At 37.0% G+C, this 20,858-nt stretch overlaps 2 protein-coding genes across 4 annotated transcripts; both read right to left on the bottom strand.

The window, feature by feature from the left end:
• Window positions 1-1,430: 1,430 nt before the first annotated feature.
• Window positions 1,431-16,110, bottom strand: dusp22a (dual specificity phosphatase 22a). 3 transcript variants are annotated; one of them, XM_028475311.1, is made up of 7 exons: window positions 15,853-16,110; window positions 13,593-13,626; window positions 12,954-13,036; window positions 10,436-10,485; window positions 6,015-6,089; window positions 5,701-5,872; window positions 1,431-2,025 (listed from the first exon to the last, which is right to left on the bottom strand). In XM_028475311.1, the coding sequence occupies exons 1-7, from the start codon at window positions 15,871-15,873 to the stop codon at window positions 1,840-1,842; spliced, it is 621 nt and encodes a 206-aa protein (XP_028331112.1). In that variant the 5' UTR covers window positions 15,874-16,110; the 3' UTR covers window positions 1,431-1,839. The 3 variants fall into 3 exon arrangements, with proteins under 3 accessions (XP_028331112.1, XP_028331103.1, XP_028331118.1); XM_028475302.1 differs by lacking the exon at window positions 15,853-16,110 and having other exon boundaries at window positions 13,593-13,665; XM_028475317.1 differs by lacking the exons at window positions 12,954-13,036; window positions 13,593-13,626.
• Window positions 16,111-17,355: 1,245 nt separating this feature from the next.
• Window positions 17,356-20,667, bottom strand: cox4i1 (cytochrome c oxidase subunit 4I1). Its single transcript, XM_028475328.1, has 5 exons — window positions 20,587-20,667; window positions 19,622-19,698; window positions 17,992-18,156; window positions 17,771-17,902; window positions 17,356-17,665 (listed from the first exon to the last, which is right to left on the bottom strand). The coding sequence occupies exons 2-5, from the start codon at window positions 19,695-19,697 to the stop codon at window positions 17,529-17,531; spliced, it is 510 nt and encodes a 169-aa protein (XP_028331129.1). The 5' UTR covers window position 19,698; window positions 20,587-20,667; the 3' UTR covers window positions 17,356-17,528.
• Between the last annotated feature and the right edge of the window lie 191 nt (window positions 20,668-20,858).

Raw genomic sequence — 20,858 nt, 5'->3', positions numbered from 1 at the left:
ATTATAGGCCAAAATCTACTGCTATTGTTGTTTTTTGTTTGCTTTGAAAGTTTATCCGGGGAGAAGAGTTGAATATAAACTGTAGCCACATCTTTATATGCATTAAAATAGTTCAAAGGTTAAAATAATAGTATAATTGGATGCTTCAAAAGCAAATTTAGTTTTGGCAAGTTGTTGTTGCTGTTCACTGGCATATACAATATTACTCTGTTTGTTTTTAGGTTTTATACAGAAAAGTCAATGTTTTATGAACAACTGCTGACAGTCATTATGGGTAGAAATCTAGCAATAATAATTTGTTGTGCTTTTGTAATGAAATCTTTAACAGCTAAGCAAACATTTTTTGTTTTGAAAATGAACTCCACTGAAACCATACAGACTATCTCAAGGAGATATGTGGTCCAATTTTCATTGTGGAATTTTCCTTTTCATCAACTTTTTGTAAAAATAGTGACAATATCCATCCATTCGTTAATTTTCTGACCGTTTGCTTCTTTTTTTCAAGCTCGCGGGGATCTGCTGGTGCCAATCTCCAGCTTTCATTGGGCATCAGGTGGGGTACACCCAGGACAGGGCGCCAGTTCATCGCAGAGCAACACACTCAACCTAATGGTCATGGTGTTTGGATTAGGGAGGGAAGCCGGAGTACCCGGTGAATACCCACACAAACACGGGGAGAACATGCAAACTCCACACAGAAAGTACTCAAGCGTCAACCCCAGGACTTGGACCCTGGACGTTCTTGCTGTGAGGTGGACATGCAAACCACTAAGCTTTACTGTGATGCATGGGATAAAATTACACACATCTTAGTGTCTATGCCAGAGATTTATTATCCAATACCATCTATATTCTATTATAAAAGACAAAAAAAATCAGCATAAATACACAAATGATACAATTACCGGTACAAATAGACTTGAGAGGATTTTAGTTTTTTGTAATAACACAAAAAGTAAAACAGGCATTTGTTTGAAGGAAGACTTGGTACATGGGATAACAGCTGAAAATAAACATCCAAACAATAAATGATGAAAAGAAACATTCCGTCACATCTGAAGTCTATGTTTAAGTATGAATTGTATTGAGTGAGGTTCATTTTTTTCTCTGTTCAATCTTTCTGCTCTGCTGTTTATCTTTTTTCCTCTCATTTTGTTGCATGCACGTATGGCTTACACATCTGTATTCAACAAAGCAATACTTTATTATTTAAGGGAAAACTGGAAAGGAAGAATTACGATTCATATAGCACTTTTCAAAAAAACTCGAAGACGATTTACAAAGGAAAAAAAAAATCAATCTAATTTACAAAAAATCTGCATCCGGTAATTTCAGTGACATAGAGAATAAAGCCATCACCGTCTGTTTAACATTTGTGAGAAAGTAAGGCATCGGATGTTTATGTGGATCAACAAAACAGAAAACTGCTCTTCACTGGTCTGATTTTAAAAAAGTTTTTAGTTTTTTGTTTTTTTTTCGCGACTGAGCAGCAAAATGTTGATTTAAGAAAACATGAACTCATAATTCTGATCATTTTCTGTGGAAAGAGAACATTTACAGCTGTAGGTGAGACGGTGTGGCTAAGGTGCTGAGGTGTTTAGAGTAGTAGAGTAAGGCATCTGTGAGCACATGTGTACTGTACTGGTTGTAGCTACTGGTAGAATAAACCTCCATATGGCTCATAGATGTAAAGTGAGGTGCAAAAGTGCTTCAAATATGATTAACTTCTTCACATCAAGAACGTACGTAACTAATCTGAAGCAGTACCAAACGGTGACAGGAAGTACTTCAAATCTTTAGGCATTAGTGGTGAAACGGCAATGACAAGAGAAGCCGTTTTCAGCTGCTCCCCTCAGGAGGCTGCGTTTTGGACGGCAGGGCACTTATTCCTTCATTTAACCAGCGGTGGTCTGCTCCTCTCCTCTGGTTCTCCTGCTGCTCTGTGTACTGGCTGAGCAGAGCACCCACCTGGTCCTGGTCATTGAATGGACTGGGACGGAAACTGGAGTGTAACCACATACGGTACTGTGGACGAAAGAAGATAAAGTGTCTGATAAATGTAGAAAGTTTGGATTACTGCTCATAATATATTTTATCTAAGTTGCTAAATAGGTTTTTTTTCCATTATATTATGATAAGATAGCTAGCTTTATAGATATTAGCACTTTGAGAGTAATTTGAGGCTCAGTAATTTCATCAGGGACACATTGAACACAGAATAATAAAGTCAAAGATAATGCAACTGTTGTAAAATTCACTCAACCATGTCCAACGTCCAAACATCTCTATAAAACTCTTTCAGTTCAATGCTGTGTAGTGACTCCTGAAAAAAAAAAAGTTAAATTCAAGCAAAAAAAGAAGAAGATGGATTCAACTTTCTAATACAAATTACAGTACAAAGTAAACATCTACTTGTACTTCTGCAATTGCGAGACTCACTGTGGTTTCCATTGCAGGAACCATTTTATTTACGATTTTTAATCCATACAAATACGAGGATTACTGTTAGTGGACACATGATAAAGCAGGAACTTGTGAAAGGAACCACGGGGGGAGGAAAAGGTTCATTTGTAGGGTAAAATTATTATTATTTTAAATCACAAGCATAAATTTGCTTCTAAACTTTTTTTTAATCAAGGAAAAGAAATTAATAATTTTGTTTTGTTTAAAATTGATCATTGTTCAGCTTTGTTACTTTTTTTTTTTAACACTCTTAAAATGTTTTCCACATAAACCTGACGACGACAGAATAAAAATGTGGCTAATACCAATAATATACGTTTAGGGGTGAGTGCATAACGCTGAAATGTGACTATTTGCACTGACAAAAAATACAACCAAAATATAGAATGTAAAATGTGTCTCTTTAGAACTAGAGCTTTTCTTATATCTTATATCTGAAGGTTTCATTTATTCAGGCAACTTTTTTTTCAGGAAATGTAATTTGATCTCCTGACATGCTTTGACTATCAACTGCCAGTCTTCTTCAGAGGCGTCTGCGGATTGCTGTGATGTGTCCTTGACTTCTGCATTGTAATTCCAGAGAGTTAATTTTGTCTTCTTTTTTAATAATATGTGTGTATATGACCTTAACAACCTTAACATATTATTCAAAAAGAAGACAATTAACTCGCTGGAATTACTATGTAGAGTTTTACTATATTTTACTATGTTGTTAATGCTGTTGGTAAAACACTATTAAATCTAAAATTTGAAAGATTTCTAAGATTCTCCTCCACAAATTGCATTCATTCACTGTGCATTGTTCATTTTTTGCTAGACACTGTGATGATATTGCTTGTAGAACAGTGACATAGAGCAGGGTAGACAAGGTAGGCAGTGCCTACCCAAAGATGAATTGATATTTTGATTATTTGTTTTAATTATAATATAATTATAAATTATTTGTTTTTCCATTTCCAATAGCCTACAGTACCTATAAGTTTGAAAGTATATGAATTTTGTGCTTTTCATAGCCCAAATTATTAAACAGCGCTATTTCCTGGAACGGCTGCCGTCTCACTCCGCTTTAAGGCAGGAGGAGGACACGCCCCCTCCCAAAAGCACACGGCTGCTCTGCCTCTGTTCCCATAGTGTATTCTTACATGTTTGCGCATGCGCAGTCAGTTCCCCAAGATGACAACCATTTACGTAAAAAGGCAGCTCTCTTTACGTAATTTACGTAACCGCGCTACGCTAAATGCTATATGTAAGTTCACAGTGCATTAGTGAATTGATTTCACATGGCTGCTGCTGCTATGTTCTCTCTCGCTCTAGCGAGTGGGCGGGATAACACTACAGTCAGGATGACAGCGCTAGAGACGATAGAGAAACGTTCTTTTGAGGAAAAACGACAGCTTTTAAAAGATGGGAGACAACACCTGAGCTACCAGACCTTCAGCAAAGGTAAGGTCAGAAAATGTTTCATACTTTTCACAGTGAATGGTACAAAAGGAAGGATTGGCTTTGTGGATGCTCCTCACTGAGGCTGTTCTGAGTTGTTGTTGTTGGCATTTTCTCCATGTTTCTGTGTTTCCAACACAAACAACGGATGCGCTGCCGTGTCATGAGATATATCTTGTTGGGAGAGTATGGAGGCTATATTAAATAATTGTTTATGTTTCTTTAATGGTGTTTTACGATGTAGATTTTGTTAGATGGCTAAATGCTTGTTCAATGTTAATCTTGTTGGGTTTTTTCTTTCTTATTATGAATTTTATATTTTGACAAGCACATTGAGATGACTTTGTTGTAAATTGCTTTATACAAATAAAGTTGATTGCAACGTGGCTACCCAACCCTAGTGGTCATGGCACGTCACTGTTGTAGTGGGTAAAAACAAAAGTCCTGTGGTGTTTTTAATTCACGCACTTTCTATTTGAGACAGCTGTGGGAAAATCACAGAAACGCAAAACAGCAAGTTCTTAGAAAATCCTCGAAATCAGTGCAAAGACTACAAACAATTTCATTTTATTTCCTAATGTCATGTTGCAAGACGCTGACAGTAACGCAGAACACGTGATGAGCCATACCGACCTAATGCAATCCAAGCAAACCCCTGCAGTTCCCTTTCTCCAATGCCTTTGTGTTATTATGATGAAATATGACAGTTTAAAATGACAGTAGTGATGTAGAATCAAGGAATTTTACAAGCAGTGTGAACACACTGAAACTGAAAATGTTATTAATCTGATGAAAAAAAAACTCTTAAAGAATGATGGTGTTTTACATTCACCAGTAATTCTCAGGTAAGCAAGTTTTTTCACTGATGTGGGTGAAAAAAAAGCATTTTAGATTATTTTTTTCACAAACATTGAACATACACTGATGAACATCAAATAAAGTAAAAAAGCAGTTTAACTACACATTCACTCTTTTAAGCTGAAGTGTAACTGACAAATAAGTGGATTATTCTGTTATGTCACAGAACAGAAGAATCCCTTTATAATTTCACTGTGCCCAAAGAAGCTGAGTTTGAGGTACAGATGTTAGATCTGAGACATGCTCAGATCTTACAAAATACACATGTATGCACGCACACACAAAAATGCCAAAGAACTTAGCGTCTGAATGAATATTTATATTTAACGACAATATTTGCATTTCCTGAAGAATGCAAGTGAGGATGTAAGTGCTGGCCCACATCACACTGCATTAGCTTAGCATTAGCTAGCATTAACATTAGCATTAACTAGCAATAGCTTAACATTAACATTAGCTAGCAGTAATATTAGCATTAGCATAATGTTAGCATTGTCTTAACAATAGCATTAACCTAACAATAACATTAAAATGGTTGAAATGGGTTGAACATGTTTAAGGTTGAATGGTTTGTAATTTTAAGGTAAAAATTGGAGCAGCTCCTCTCTAGCTTAATGAGCTACCTGCTCTAAAAATGGGATTGGAGCTAAAAAGTCAATGCAGTTTTACAAAAAAAATGAATCAATCAAAAAGTTTAAAAGTTACAAATCATTAAAGTACGAGCATTAATCTCGCGAACTTTCTGAATGTTTTGACAGCTTATTTGTCAAAATCGGACAAACTGTGTAGGAGGAGTCAACGCAGACAGAGAAAAAAAATGGATAAAAATAGTGAATAGTCACAAAAGAACAATAATTTAGAAGTCAGTTTAATTTTAGGCTATGAGACTAAAAAGTAGAGCATGAGAAAAATGCAGCTCACGTTTCCTCCCGTTCTCACCTCTGGGACTTGCGTTGCCTGATACTCCTGCAGCTGCTGCTGGAAGCCATAATTTGGGCCGACAAAAGAGCGCACGGCTTTAACTGCAGACAGACAATCCTCCCAGTTGTAGTGGGTGACAGTCATCAGGTAGGCCACCACCATAGTGGTGCTACGGGACACACCTGCAAGGCTAGAACGAACATAGACATTAGATCATGAAGAAGCACGGTGTTTGTTAAAAAAAACCCAAAAATAGAGGAAAATCACACACATGGACAGCTGTTTTTTTCTGTTTTGGTCAGGAAACAAAATGGTAAAAAAGAAAAACATACCAGTGAACAAGACAGTTGCCACCATTCAAGCGGCACTCGTGGATGAAGCCGATGCATTCTTTAAAATGTTGGAGTCTGAAAACAAAAGGATTTGTCTTTGACTCATCATTGAACATTCTATTATTCCTCAGCATATTTGAAAAGGGACCGATACGCTTTTGAACATTATTTCCCAAACGTCAGGTTGGACAGTAGGTAAAGTAATAATCACAGCACCAAATGTGGAGTATGCATGTCCTCTTTTTGCTCATGTTGGTTGTCTATGTGCGTGGGTTCCCTTCCACAGTCTAAGCTAGGTACTCAACATTACCACAATCTGCACATGAAGATGAAGAAAGAGTAATTTGTCTAAGGAAAAAGGTAAATAAAGTTTACTCAATAAGCAATACATTGTGTATTTTTTTTTAATATAAACTGTATTATTTTTGAGGGTTCTAACATTGTGTTTTCAATAGAAAATATGACAATTTGATACCATCAACACAAGTTAAAGAATTAGGAAACATCAGTGAAAAGGTGGGTTGATAATGGAATAGATCAGGTCTACTACTACTGTCTACTTTCCTTTTTGTATCTAGGTTATCATGTGAGTGAAAGGTTTGAGCTGCTTAAATACAGACTCTGTGGTAGACCAGAGCACAGATGGTAGAGACAGACAGGGGAAGTGACGGTCCACATTTCTGTCTGGAAGAAAAATTGCATAATATTCCAGTTTGTCCTTGTTTTGCATCCAATTAAATATAGAATTTTGATTTTACAACTACAACAAAACAACAAATTAAATTAGTGGCTGTATGAAAAGAATGAAAGAAATTAAACCAATATTAAAAATGAATCTTTTATGTTTTTATAAAATACTCAAGTGATATTTTCTGATATAAACCCATTTAAAGGAACACATTGAAAACGAAACTGTTCCACAATATTCTCCCTATCCACTGCTAGGAAACACTGATGGGCTTTTGCATAATCAAGCCATGCAATGGCTGATAGTGCCGTCTCCAGAGAAACAGAGCCTGGTTACTCAATAGCAGACAGAATAACAGATGGGGGTTAAAAGAGACTGAGTGCCAATTTCTTTTTTCTGCCTTCCTGATATCCAAAACCCGTTTTAAATTGTGCCTCCTCAGCACTTTGTTCAGTCTTCCCAGCACGGTGGGAGTGCTGGGAAGTCTTGTTTATTTTGTCACAAATTAACATGGGCCAAATGAGTTCAACCAAGAGTTAGACCAAAGTTTAGATGAAAACAAAACTTGAATTAAATATTAAGGTGATGCAAAATAATATATTTTCTATTTGTTTTATCTGACCAAGTAAAAACCCTTTGAGACTAAAACTTCCTTTACAAAGGTGACCAGTTTAAAAGGTCATTAACATCACTCTAACAGAATCTGTCTTAAATCATGAAATTAAGGTAGAAACATGAAATTCACATTAAGTTTAAAATCCAACTACACACTATTGTATGTTGAACTGAGGAGTCTGAATTTGTAGAAATGAAAGAGAATAACTTAAAGAAGGTATATCAACAATGCATGGTCTAGAAAGTTTTTTGTAATGTGTCTTCTAAAAGAATTGGACATTTAGCCAGCAGCAGTGTTGAAATATACTGTTAAATGTATTCTGCGGATTAACTTTGAACTGGTTTCATAGGCCTTTAGTGTATATAGACCTACAACCACAGAAGTTCTACTGTGGAAGCTCAGAGAAAGACAAATACTTTAGAAAACCTTGTTAAAGCAAATAATTATTACATCCAAACTTGACCATGTACTAGCAAAATCTTTGAATCTTAGGATGAATGGTAACTCCTACATTGGACACCTTGACCCATAATAGAGTGAAGAGTCCCAGTGAATGCATTGTCAGTCAGACTTCTAAGAAGTTTGTTTCTTAGACCACTTCCAACTACAGCAGTCCACATTTCCTGTGTATCATACACTACAGACTGAGGGGCATGTCCATAAGATGATGGCTAAGTGACAGTTGGAGTCACTCTACTGTCAGACAGACCAAAGATTGTGACAGAGAGGGGGGGGGGTTAATAAAGCCTTAGGTGGTCCGAGCTAACAGCCAGATGTCACATTTAGATTTCCTTCCTCTGCCGCCTAGGGAGGAACACTTGATTGCGACAGAGCAGGTCAGACACTTCCAACACAACCTAATCAGCAACAACTAAACCAACCAATCACAAGCCTTTACCTATATCCTATTTCTCCCAACTAGTCCACCTCTCTCTTTCTGACAAAACAAAACAAATATCATGAACATTAGCACCAACATAACTCATAACAATTCATCTTCAGTGACTACAACTTTTTTCTTGGACTCAGCAACTATTTTTTGGTCAAATAGGCTGACACTGGAAGAGCAAAACCAACAAGAGATTTATGTAGCATAGCCTCCAACCAAATGTCTGCTTATGAGTTGGCAACAGCACAAAGGGCATCAGTGCAACGTGAACATACATTAACCCTTATCTGTTCTATTATGAGGCTTAAAAACCTTGATCCCAACAAGAGTGAAACTGTAGCATTACTGTTTACAATGCAAACTGTAGCCAGTGCTTCTGTTAACTGGTATGGATGAAGTTAATGGCAAATGAATTTAGACTTTTGATCCCAGGTGTTTAGACGGTCAGGTAGCCTGCATAGACCATGTGAATATTTACTTCCCAGGATTCAAACTCACAAAGATAAATATAGATGGCAGATGTAGTAAGTAAAAAGGAATGTTAAATACTGCTGCACGTGATAAAGTTTTAGTATTCAATTAACCATCTTTACATGTTTATTTTCACTAAAACATGGTAACCAATGTTTTTAAGTGCTGCAGATTTGGTGTATAGGTTCTGTAATTTATAATAAATTGTTTTAAAACGCAAGGTGGATTTTCATTAAATATGAAAATTTTGACCCATTCTAAATGTTAAATGTTATACAATCGGTTAAAAGTTGTTTGTTAGTAGTTGGTACATTATGAAGATGATCTTTTTCTATGAAATGTAATGAAAATGAAACAATTGCATAAATCAGGGGAAATAAAGTGTTGCATGTTGAAACTTTTCCTGCCTTTTAAAGTTACTGCTCTTCCTTTTTCTCTTACACTTTTATTATCTTACATGTTTTTTGGACTGTGGTTGGTAATCAGAGTACCCATAGTTAGCTTCTTGCTTCAACATTTTCCCTTTAGGGCGGGGGTCAGCTACCCTCAACATGAAAAGATTAATAAGCGATCTGTAAATACAAGGAACATCTGTGCGTGCGTGTGTTTGGAGCGCATATCTCCCTGACACGGTGTCTGATCGAGTTGAAACTTTTTTAACAGCTTTAACATAGGATGAGTGTGTGCATCCATTATTTTGGACTTATTTGGTGTTGTAAAACGTTTATTTTAATTTTATTTTGAGATTACGGCTCCCAATTTCGATTGCGGCATTTTTGCATATTGCAAAACTGAAGTAACTGTCCTATATGTGTGAGTACAATGTACTAGTAGTAATAATTTTAGCCACGCCCACATCCTCAAGGCTCTCCAGTTCAGCCTTATGCGCAATGCCACTATTACTATTCCATACAGCATGGCTGGTCTCGCTACTGTGAGCGTCCCCTTTAACCTAGCCACAAATCACTCCTGTACACGTCTTTTCGCAGTGGTGCTGAAGTGTCTTTGCTCCAACACTCCTGCATCTTATGATGGTGCCATGAAGCAGCTCTAAGGAAAGCCTGAAATGAGCTCCCCTTTACAACTGTGGAGAACCAGGGTAGCACGTAAACATGCTGGATAAGGGCTCTCCAGGACCAGACTGGGCACCACTGTCTTGAGGGATCTGGGCCGACTTTCCTTGCTCCCAAAAATAGATCAGGTTCTGCAAATGAGGCAAACAGCATCCACGTCTTGAGTAAAAAGTGCAAAGTCCTACTATAAAGGGAAACCAACCCCGCCCCTCACTAAGTGCACCAAGCCATTAAGGTTGTGAGACTGTGTTGACTTTAGACTTCCAATAGAGTGACACCGCTGATTGTATAACTGAATATTAGCTTGGCACTCTTTTTTGGCAGATTTGCTAAATATATATATATGTGTGTGTTTTTTTATGTGCATCTCTCCAACTGATCTTGTTTCAGATTTCCTGTTGCACGTTCTTAAAATCAATATCACACTTTGACACTGTATAATATGAGCCTGTTCTTTGTAATTCTGGTGACTTTTTGAATGTCCTCTGGACAACTTTGAGGTCATAGTAAAGGTAGTGTGCTATCAACCTGACTGAGAAATTAATAAAATGAAAAAAAATATTTTCCGCTTTTGATCATGCATATCAAAGTTTAGTAAAAAAAAAAATTTGAACATTATATTTGGAAAGAACTACGTGCAAAGTGTGCAGTTTTCTTACAGGCTGAATGTGTCTGTATACTTACAGGTTCTGGCTTGACGCATCAGCTGCATGAATACACAGATACGTCATGTCCTAAAAAACAAAGAAACAATCTCACAATCAAAAGTATTAGCAGTACTGCTAGACTCAAAATAGAGCAATATGAAGTTATTACAAACATAAACAAGCGCAATTAACTTTTTTGAAGTAAATTTCAAATGATAATCTTATATCTCCACTAAATTCTCTATAGTGTGGTTACACAGTGTGTTAGCATCACTACCTCAAATTAAATACAATGTCAGGTTAGACAATAGCATGTTTATTTTTGTATTCTAGGTTTGTCCAACAGTCTAAGGGGCAGATTCACTAAAGGTTTAGGGGTATTAAAACGTGTGCAAACATCACTCCATGCGCTAATAAGGGGTACAAACTCCAGGGAATCAGGACTGCATATGTTCATTGCATCACAATGTGCCAGCAATCCATTTAGCACGTTTCGCTTTGATGAATATGTAAAGTAGGCGGATCTCACAAGGGGAGCCAAAAAAAAATAGGGGGTGGAAATGCAAAAAAAAAAAAAATGCAGTGGGCGCAATGCAATTAATCAAATCTGGAACTGTTTGCGGTGACTTTACTGCACCGAAAATGGTACAACCCACACTCAAGTGCAAACTCTCACACGGAGATCATCGCTGCAGTAAATGTTGACACAATACACAGTGGAGATGGGAAAAAAGGCTCCAGTTAACCTTTCTAGTATAAGAAAATAATTCAAATGAAACAATAGGCAATATTAACAGCCACTGAATGAGAAAATGAAGTGTGAGTAAAGTGTGTGTGAGGAAGAGAAAAAGCTGAATGCCTGAAGCCAGTGTGCAGTCTGGTGTGGCTGTGGTGCAAAGGATGCTGTGCTCGGAGATCTATGGATGTTGCTCCATATGCACCACTGCAGGGAGCTCCAGTGTCTGCCTCTCCATGTTTTTACCATCAAACTCTTGTGTCGCGTTTATGGCACAATATTCACAAATGAATGTGCATGATGAGTGCTACTCAGGAGGTCAGACCTGCTGGATGATGCTCAGTAGATCATCTTCAAATGGGGTTGACTGATTGACAGACTCTGTTGCTGCAGTAACTCAGATCAATGACATCAACAGATCAATAGGACGGTTTCTGTCCAAAGCTGCCTGTTTGTCATGGACTGATAAGAGTGAAGTTACAGGACCTGGCGGAGCACCCACATTTAATTAGGGGGGAAAACATCATTAGGTTGTAAAGTTGTTGTTTTTTTAAAAACATTTTTATTTGTTCAATTGTTTTCTACATTATAAAATGTTTGTGCAGCAGACAGAGAAGTCCATCTGTCTCCAATTTAACTTCTTCAAATGTAATTTTGTGCTTCTGTGCACTCACGTCCCCACATTGAACGAGCAAAATGTTCATTTAAATAGGGAAATTGCTCAGATCATAGAGGTTAGCACTAGTACTAGTAGCTCAAAAAAGACAAAAAAACTGAACGGAAAAATTTAATGGCATCTCGGCTTTCCTTCACGACGTAACTGCTATTCACAAAGAGAGCTACGCAAGATATGAGGCTGTCAATCATTGTCATGTATGACGTCAAATCCCGATTTTCAATCTCAAAAACCTTATTTAAAAACAAACGTCACAGAAAAATGAGCACTTGAACACAATGTAGGGTGATAGTAACTAAAGATCACAGCAGAGTTTAAGTTAGGGAAAAAATTGTGTGATGAGTATTTTAACTTTACAGTTTGACCAACATCCCATCCGTTATCATTGAGGAGGCGGGGTTTATGACCCATACTGCAGCCAGTCAGCAGGGGGAGCTCTAAAAAAAAAAAGCTTCACTTCCTCTAAAGGATGTCCCGTCCATCTTTTTTACAGTCTATGGTAGAAACTATCTATTATTGGTTCTTACTATTTAGGTCCAACCATGACTCATCACTACCCTCAGCTGGCTGACAGGTTCAATTGCATGACATTGCATGATAGCATTGTTTGTGTGTGTGTGTTTTTTTTTAATTGATAGATTTACGTTGTTTTAACTACGTCAGTACAACATCAGCCCATTGTGTCTTTCTTTGAAAGGCTTCTAGCTTGTTTTATCATCCATTTACCATTGCTCTTGCTTATAAAGCTCCTAATGACTTCACTTCAATGAGATATTAACTATCCGGGTTCATCGGATCAGCCTCTTTTGAGGTCCGAGGTCAATGTACAACTGTTGGTGTAATTGCTTCTTTAATGTCCCTGCACACAAATAGTGAAGTCACAAGCCATTTTCAACTAATCGCTTTGTAAGTGTTGAACCCCACTGCTCTTTTGTACATCATTTTCATTTACTTGCACTTGACAAACGCCTTTTTTCTTCTCCTCCATGTCTCTTTCTACTGTGTGATTTTATTGCAATGCAGATTTGATGTAGCTTCTAATGTAGAGCACTTTTGTCACTTGGTAAAGTTTGAAAATCGCATTATCAATAAAGGTTGATTGATTCAAACGTCCATAAATATATTAGCAAACCTGAATCTTACCTCATACACAGGCTTAGCATTGTTGTACACAGAGAGGATGTGAGTGATGCCATTCTTAGCTAGACTTTCTCGGTTTTCTGAGTCTGTATCAGAGAAAGTAAATCATTTCATCACTTTGTACAAATCTCAATAGAAAGAGCCTAATAACAATAAAACAAACACAACCAAACACCTACATTGTAACTGGCTGCATTATAGGTACTGTAGGATATTTCTTTCTGACCAAAAACACTATTTTGTAAAATTAGGCCAGTTCTTTCTTCTTCCTGTCATGAGCACTAATCTTAGCAACCACTCATATGACCGTGTGGAGCCATTAGCAAAGTGGCTAAAGTTAGAACACTGCAAATAGCATCTTCATAGCTTACAAAGGGGTGGTGACAAGCAGCACCACTGTCAAACTCATTCATTTTCAGCCAGATTTCAGGTTGACAAAAAGCATCTTACGCTTTCTTAATCCTGCACTCAAATTTCTTGCTAAATAAAATTCACATATAGATCAATCCACTCCACTTGCAATAATCAAGGTACAAATTCAGAATTATTTAATGCTGTCAAAACAGTGGCCTTGCCCTTGTGTTTCCCACTGTAAGTATTTACTAATCTAAACATTAGCAGATACCTAATCAGGAGTCTTACCTCTTATATTGCCGAGGTAGAGCCCGTCAATGACCTGCGAAGCAAAAGTTACAGACATGTTGCCTCTAGTTAGCCATGATGTCTCAGCCTTAGAAGAAACATTCTGGTTCGGCCAAGATTGGATTTAAGGCTTAAGGCTTAAGAATAAGTATCAGCAAAGGGAAAATTCCCTTTGACCATACAAGGCCTGAAGCAGTGATGCATGAGCAAAAGGATCAGGTGATGACTTTGTGATAGAAAATAAAGAAGATTGTCATATATTTTCTCTATAATTTGGTTAAGAAAATAAAGGTTTATTTGGAAGGGACAGAACAATAACCATTATTAGAACAATATGGAGTAAACTATAAAAACAACATAACAATCCTAAAACTATAAAAACCACAAAAGATAACAATAAAAACATAAGATAACAGTCCTAAAATGAATAAATAATGAGTTAAAAGCTCATTTAAAAAAGGTGGGACTTGAGCCTGTTCTTAAAAACATGAACATTCTCTGCAGCCCTGAGGTTCTCCGGCAGACTGTTCCACAGACGGGGGCCATAAAACTGGAACGACGCCTCACCGTGTGTGCATGTCCTGACTGTAGGGATTAATAACAGGCCAGCGCAGGAGGACCTCAGGACCCGGGAAGGTTCATAAGGTAAAAGTAGTTCTGAGAGATAAGAAGGCCAAAGACCATTAAGAGAACCTTAAAATTGATCCTGAAACACACAGGGAGCCAATGCAGTGATTTTAAAATGTGTGTAATGTGTTCCTGCCTCCTGTTCTTCATCAGGACACGTGCTGGTGAATTATGTAGTAGTTGTAAACTTGACATACTCTTTTTGGGAAGACCAGAAAGCAAGGCATTACAATAGTCAATTTGACGAGTGATAAAAGCATGCATTAGCGTCTCCGTGTTAGCAATGTGATCATTTGGTTCTTTAAAAAGGTAGAAGATGCTAGATATTTGCAGATAAATGGTAACTTTTGCTGAATTTGCTTCATTCCACTTCCAAATCAATAAGTCTTTCTTTTGCAAGCTGTTATGTAGCCTGGTTCAGGGATACGTTCAATAACTGTATTGTGCCACTCCTTGATAACGTCATTAACTTCCTGCGTAATAGTAAAGGTAATAGGTAGAGCAAATTTAGAGGTGTCCCAATCTGATATTGATATCGGGACCGATAAAAAGTTGTATCAGGACATCCCTACGCAAATTGGTAATAAAAAAAAGCCTGTGAAATGGATATGATAATTTATCAGATTAGATTTCTAGTCTCTTTACTCTCTGAAAGTATTTGGAGCTTTTTCTCAAAGTGACAAGATACAAAGGAAGTGTTGCCCATAACTTAAATAGTGAATAATGGGTGATGCTAACACAGTGGAAGGTATAGTACAGGTTGACCTTTGGAATTGACTTTAGTCATGGGTTTGCTACTTCCTGATTATGGTTGCAACTTTCTGTGTGATAAAGGGATAAATATCTAAAATAGGTCAATATGTAACATAGTATCTAATAAAGGTAAACAAATAAAATTATCTAGTCACTGCACACACAACATTAATGTATAATTCTAGTGCAGGGATCAACAACTTTTATCATAGCTGGGCTGCAAAAAATGTGATTTTCTGATCCGAGAATCAATGAGTAGTAGGAGAAAAGAACAAAATGTTTGTATTTTTGTTGTTATTTTGTATATGTTTCTCTCATTTTGTATGTTGTATAAGTAATATTGTGTAAAACAAAAATGAAAAAAATTAAGAACTAATTTTTGTATTCAAAAAAGTTTTAAAAGAATTCAAAATAAATAAATAAATCAGTTATTTTGTGTACAAAGAAAGTTTAAAAATAAGAAAAATAATAATGAAAGAAAAGTAATTTGTGTACATTTGTCATGAAATGTATCTTTGGATAATTTTTTTTTTTTTTCACTAAATTTTGTATGTTTTTTCGAGAAATTTTATGTTGTTTTTTTGTGTGTGTCTTTTTCTGCTTTTTCTAATGGGGCCACACCAAATAACACAGAGGGCACCAGTTGTCCAGGGAAAATGTATAGTGTATAGTATACCAATATAAAGTAACCCACGATTTCATTAAAAAAAAAAAAAAAACCAGAACAACAACAATCATCACATTAACCACGAATTTATATTAAAATAACTGTGTGTAGTAGCGCCACCAGGAGGCCGAAATGATTCTGGGTCAACCTCAGTTTGAAGGAATTCACTCAAGTCAAATCATTTCACAAAGAAAAAAAAAACCGTAGTCCTACCTTATTCATGCCATTCCCCATGGCTAGTCTGAAGCAGTCTGCAACGAGCTGCCACTCTTTAATAGCTAGAATGGCGGTGATATATGAACATGCAGGACTTTGGCTTTAAAGCAGCACAGGAAGGACACATCAGTCGAATATCAATAAAAGCAGCAGACGAGCAGTCCTTCAGTTTGTAATTTTAAATGTTTTTTTAATCGCAGCAGTGACCTGCAGTATCCTCTTCCGGATTTGTTTTGACGTAAAACAACTGCAGCTGTGGACACATCCGGGAAGTGACGTCACAGCGCGTCACCGACAGACGAACTGGCTCCGAACAAAACCGCACTTGATACGACACAATTGGACAAGTAAAGAAAACATGGTGACGTGTTTTACAGTTTAGAATTATATATATATATTTATTTATTTTTTAACTAAGACATTTATTTCATTATATGCACATAGGGTACCAGAATGCTAAGAAAACATTGTTTTAAAAAACTAAATGAATTTTAGATTATTTTTGTGTAAGTTCTAATTATTGTATTTTGAAAAAATTGTCATCTCTTTAACTTGGCTGAATTTGATTGAATCAGTACAAAAGAAAAGCCCATCGCAGGGCATATTTTGAAACTCGAGCCATGTAGTTAATATATGGTCTCCATCATCATTCTGACAGTCCTTCAGTCAACCATGTCTACCACACACCCTGAGCTGCAACAATTCATTGAGGTCCTCGACCTCTAATACAAAACATGACAGATGAAATATATTTGACATAAAGCCTTTTGTTTTTGTTTTTTTAACCATGCCTATATTTGTTGTCTTAGGTTGAACTGTCATATGTAGACAAATCCATCCATTTTCAGCTTGGTCATTTTCTTCAGGGTCTCTGGTGCTGGAGGTGGGCACCAGCAGACCCATTAAGCAGAAGTGCACCCTGGACAGGGGGCCAGTCCGTCAAAGGGTAACACACACATACAAGAACAATTCAGCTTCCATTTAATAACTAATGATTGACATATGTTGGTGTTTCGTTTTCATCCAAAAACTCTCATTCGGGTGCATCCCCACCGGAAACGATAAAAACAAATCTATTCAGACGGTACTAAACACCATTTCATTCTAGTCATCTACAAAATTAGATTGTTTAAAATGTATGTTATTACTCATTCAATCATTATGCTCTATAGTTGTTTTTTCATAGCATTCTGAGCAAAATGTTGTAGTGGGACTAATGGGGTACTTGGATTAAAAAATAAGATACTTCAGACAAAAAAGTGTGAGAAGCATTGGTCTACTCTACACCATAGACTGGTTATGGTTCAAACACAAACATGGCTTTGCTGCATCCAGACTACTAGAAGAAAAAGAATAACAATGGTGGGTAAAGAGTCAGCATGTTAAGATGTGAAGGGAACCCCAGGTTTTAATATGGTAAGATCTCTATTGAGTAATAAAGTTCTGAAGACTGTTGTATGAACATTCACAACCACAGATTGCGACACAAATGAAAAACTATTCAGTTGGACACATTTTATTTCTAACTTTATTATACACAGTGACCTTAAGAGTGTCCTTCCAAAATGTACAGAACGAGGTATTGAGAATGCTATATAAATAAAGAACTATTGGTATTCTTGTATCTAAATTGGTCTGATGTGTTCAAGTATGTGCTGTGGTCCTCTGGTCAGTTACTTTTTCCACTCCTTCTTCTCATAGTCCCAGTGTGAAGAGAAGCCCTCCACCACGTTGATTCGCATATCAAGCATCCTCTGCAGCTCCTTTGCCTTCCACTCTGGATCGAATGTGTGTGGGACGGGCCCATACACTGCAGAGACAAGATTTACTTGTTCAGTAATAAACCAACCAGTTACAAAACAAGTCATTTTACTTCATTTTAGAAAAGTCTGAATATCCTTCAGGTCATATTTACCATATTTTCTTTGCCAAAGCACGGCCAAGCCAGTAAAGCCAATCATGAACAACATCCCTCCAACCACGGACTTCCACTCAGATGATTTCTGGTTCATCTCAGCAAAGCTTTGATGGAAGCTGATGCGGTACACTGAACAATAACAACAATAGCTTGGTTTAAGGCATTAAACATTTCTCATACATGACAAGTTATGTTTTTCAGATTTTAGAAAGACCTACATGAAATCTTCTCATCATTGGAGAGTGCAGCCCAGGAGCCCTTCTCCTTCTCCTTGAGAGACTTTTGTTCAGGGCTCAGATTCTGAACATAGCAGATATCTGGGAGTGGGTTCTCCGGTCTATCAAAGTAGGCTGGGAGAGTGTAGCTCTCCACCTTTGCTACACCTGAACGAGGCAACACAGATACTTAAATATTCACATTTGTATTTTAAATGTTTATTATTGCCAAAATTCTGATTATTCATGCAATGAATTATGTGACTATTATTGAACACTGTTTGAAATTATGCAACAATTAAATGATTTAAATCCATTTGAAACAAGATAAATTAGTTAAAGTCATACAATTATGTTGTGGGATGTTGCGCAACATTCAAAACACTTTAGTTGTAACCTTCGAATCAACCAATGTTAACATACTTAAGCAACATTACACGAGAGGGAGTGTTGTTGTACTGAATGTCAGCACTGGTGTGATTCGATCACAGATATTCATACAGGTGGTGATATTAAACAACAGCATGACGTAATAAGCAACAATAGATAATGATTTGTTTGTTTATTTAATCTTTTTTTTTTCCATCAACAAAAATAGTTCCACAACTGGAAGGGAGACAAGGCTGTTGCCAGGCAACACAAACATTTCCTAAATAATAGTTGACCTTGATATTTTTGAGAGAGTTCAGAGCCCAGGTTTTATGCCTTACAGCCTTAGCTTTGTTGCTCTTCTCTAATTTGTCGTTGTTGGCTGATGTCATATCAGCACACCTGGTGTGCGTTCATGTATCCAGGCCTTTTTAATTATCCTTCGTCGTCCTCAAAGTCTGATGATCATTAATTATTTTGATCAAATGTCATTTCTGAAAATGTTGATCTTTGCAGTGCAAAGTTTGTCACAATCTAAAATAGTTAAATGATGCAACATGAATTAATGGATATGAGAAGAACATCCCTAAAGCAGAGTGATATTCTGTAAAAAGTACCAGTGCTGTTATACTCTATATCAGCACTCATGGAATGCCCACTAATTACTTGGTTGGAAGTACCTGATGTATAATGAATTATATTATGTTAATTTGGCTCTAATAAATGCCAGCTTACTTCCAAATAGTGTCAGATACAAGTTTTCAGACAGCCATAAGAGAAGGTTACTGTAAATAGGTCGTGGCTATGGATACGTTAAACATATTCATAAACTGCCACTCTATGCATACGCAGCACCCCTCATTGGCCAGTTTAGATCACGTGATAGGTGCACCACGTGACTTGAAGTTCTGTCAGTTGTATTTTAGCTCATTTATTTTTGTCGGATATGCATTGTTAAAGATGTTAAAATGAAAAAATGTATATGTCAAAAGTGGGATTCGACTCCGCTATCTCGGCCACTGACACTGTGAAAACACAGGTACATTACGCGAATGTCGAAATGGTCTGGAAACTTACCCACAGTCTTGGGGCTATGGCTACGTTTAACATATCTCTAGACACTTTGTTGTAAATAATTATGTTTTGGAAAGAGACCGCCAGGTTACAAGGCTGAAAAACAAGACTTAGTTAAAACTTGAGTGATAAAGTTGTTCTAGCCTGACCTGCATCACCAGTATAAATAGTAGCTTCACATGACTCTTACCATGTCCTCCACGTACACAAACAGATGTGGAAATGGCACGCTTGCCAACAAGGCTAAGTGCTCTGGTGGCCAGCATTCTGTGGAAAGGTCAGCATAGTTAATGTTTAGCCTAATGTCTCTTACACTGTATTTTTTATGACCTAATCTATAACCAATGCATTCTTTCAGTCTCTAAAAATAAAAATCATGGTTTCTCAAACGCATAGTTAAAAACCAATAGGTAGATCAACAGTTATGCACCAACACATCACACGCACACAGGATAACAGATCCTGTACATCCTAAAATAATACAATCATAACATGACATTAAGTGATTGGAAGAATAGGGACTTCCAGTGTGTCAAAATCGTCAAGTCGAAATGAGTGCGGTTTTAATAGGACTAGAAAAAAAATGTGTTTTTTTAATCACATGGCACTAGGTATAAATACTAATAAAAGAGGGTGGCAATTCAAATTAAACCACACACCATGTATTGTGTGTATGGCGGGTAACCTGCTGACCTCACAGCGTCCCATCAAAGGTTCAAAATAAAGCTATGCCTGCATCAAATGCTAATGTTAATTAGCATTTGATGCAGAGCAGACAAGGTCACAGCGCCGGCAGTAAAACACTCTCCAATATGATTTTTCTAGCAGGACACCGACAGTTAATTTCATATTTTTCATCCAAGCAAAGCAGCGTCTATATAAAACAATATCGGTAAAGCACGGAAACATTCTCCTTGTACCTTTTGTCAACATTAGCATGTGATGCTACATGCTAAAAACGGACACCGGTATCTAGCATGTTGTAGCTTATGCTAGCCTTGACAAAGTCACAGTGTGCCACTGATTAATATAATTAAACAGGCATATTATATGCACTTAAAGTAAATCAACACATGATAATAAACACAGGTGATATTGCATAATGTGTATATCTCTATAAATGAGAATATATAGACACAAATATTCGGTCCCCACCTTTAGCTCCGAGCTGCTTGCCGCCTATGCTCCGAAGGAAAGTCTCATCAAAAACGGAAATGACGTTAAATGTCAACCTTCTTCTTCTTTCTTGATTACTGGCGTGTGGCAACCAACTTAAAATGGTACACTGCATATCGTCACCTACTGTATTGGAGTGTGTAAATCATGGCGCCATGTGCTTCAGGTTACAATCTTTATGTTGTTTTGATACTTCCAACATTCAGTATTTTTGATCTTCCTCACACAGCCCATATTCTTGATGAACAGCA

The sequence above is a fragment of the Gouania willdenowi genome, chromosome 3 (genome assembly GCF_900634775.1).
Source record: "Gouania willdenowi chromosome 3, fGouWil2.1, whole genome shotgun sequence".
Taxonomy (NCBI): Eukaryota; Metazoa; Chordata; class Actinopteri; order Blenniiformes; family Gobiesocidae; genus Gouania; species Gouania willdenowi.
The sequence above is the reverse complement of the archived record's forward strand: the minus strand, read 5'-3'. Positions and strand labels throughout refer to the sequence as shown.

What these genes read in the sequence shown, in the direction of transcription:
- dusp22a (XM_028475302.1), bottom strand. Translation starts at nt 13,650, where the DNA reads ATGTCTGTAACTTTTGCTTCGCAGGTCATTGACGGGCTCTACCTCGGC. An exon ending in ATGCTAAGCCTGTGTATGAG is followed by an intron (nt 10,486 to 12,953) that starts GTAAGATTCAGG and finishes TTTGTTTTTTAG; the next exon opens with GACATGACGTATCTGTGTAT. An exon ending in GGCAACTGTCTTGTTCACTG is followed by an intron (nt 5,873 to 6,014) that starts GTATGTTTTTCT and finishes TGTTCGTTCTAG; the next exon opens with CCTTGCAGGTGTGTCCCGTA.
- cox4i1 (XM_028475328.1), bottom strand. Translation starts at nt 19,697, where the DNA reads ATGCTGGCCACCAGAGCACTTAGCCTTGTTGGCAAGCGTGCCATTTCC. An exon ending in TTGTGTACGTGGAGGACATG is followed by an intron (nt 18,157 to 19,621) that starts GTAAGAGTCATG and finishes TGCCTCGTTCAG; the next exon opens with GTGTAGCAAAGGTGGAGAGC. An exon ending in GCTTTGGCAAAGAAAATATG is followed by an intron (nt 17,666 to 17,770) that starts GTAAATATGACC and finishes TTGTCTCTGCAG; the next exon opens with TGTATGGGCCCGTCCCACAC.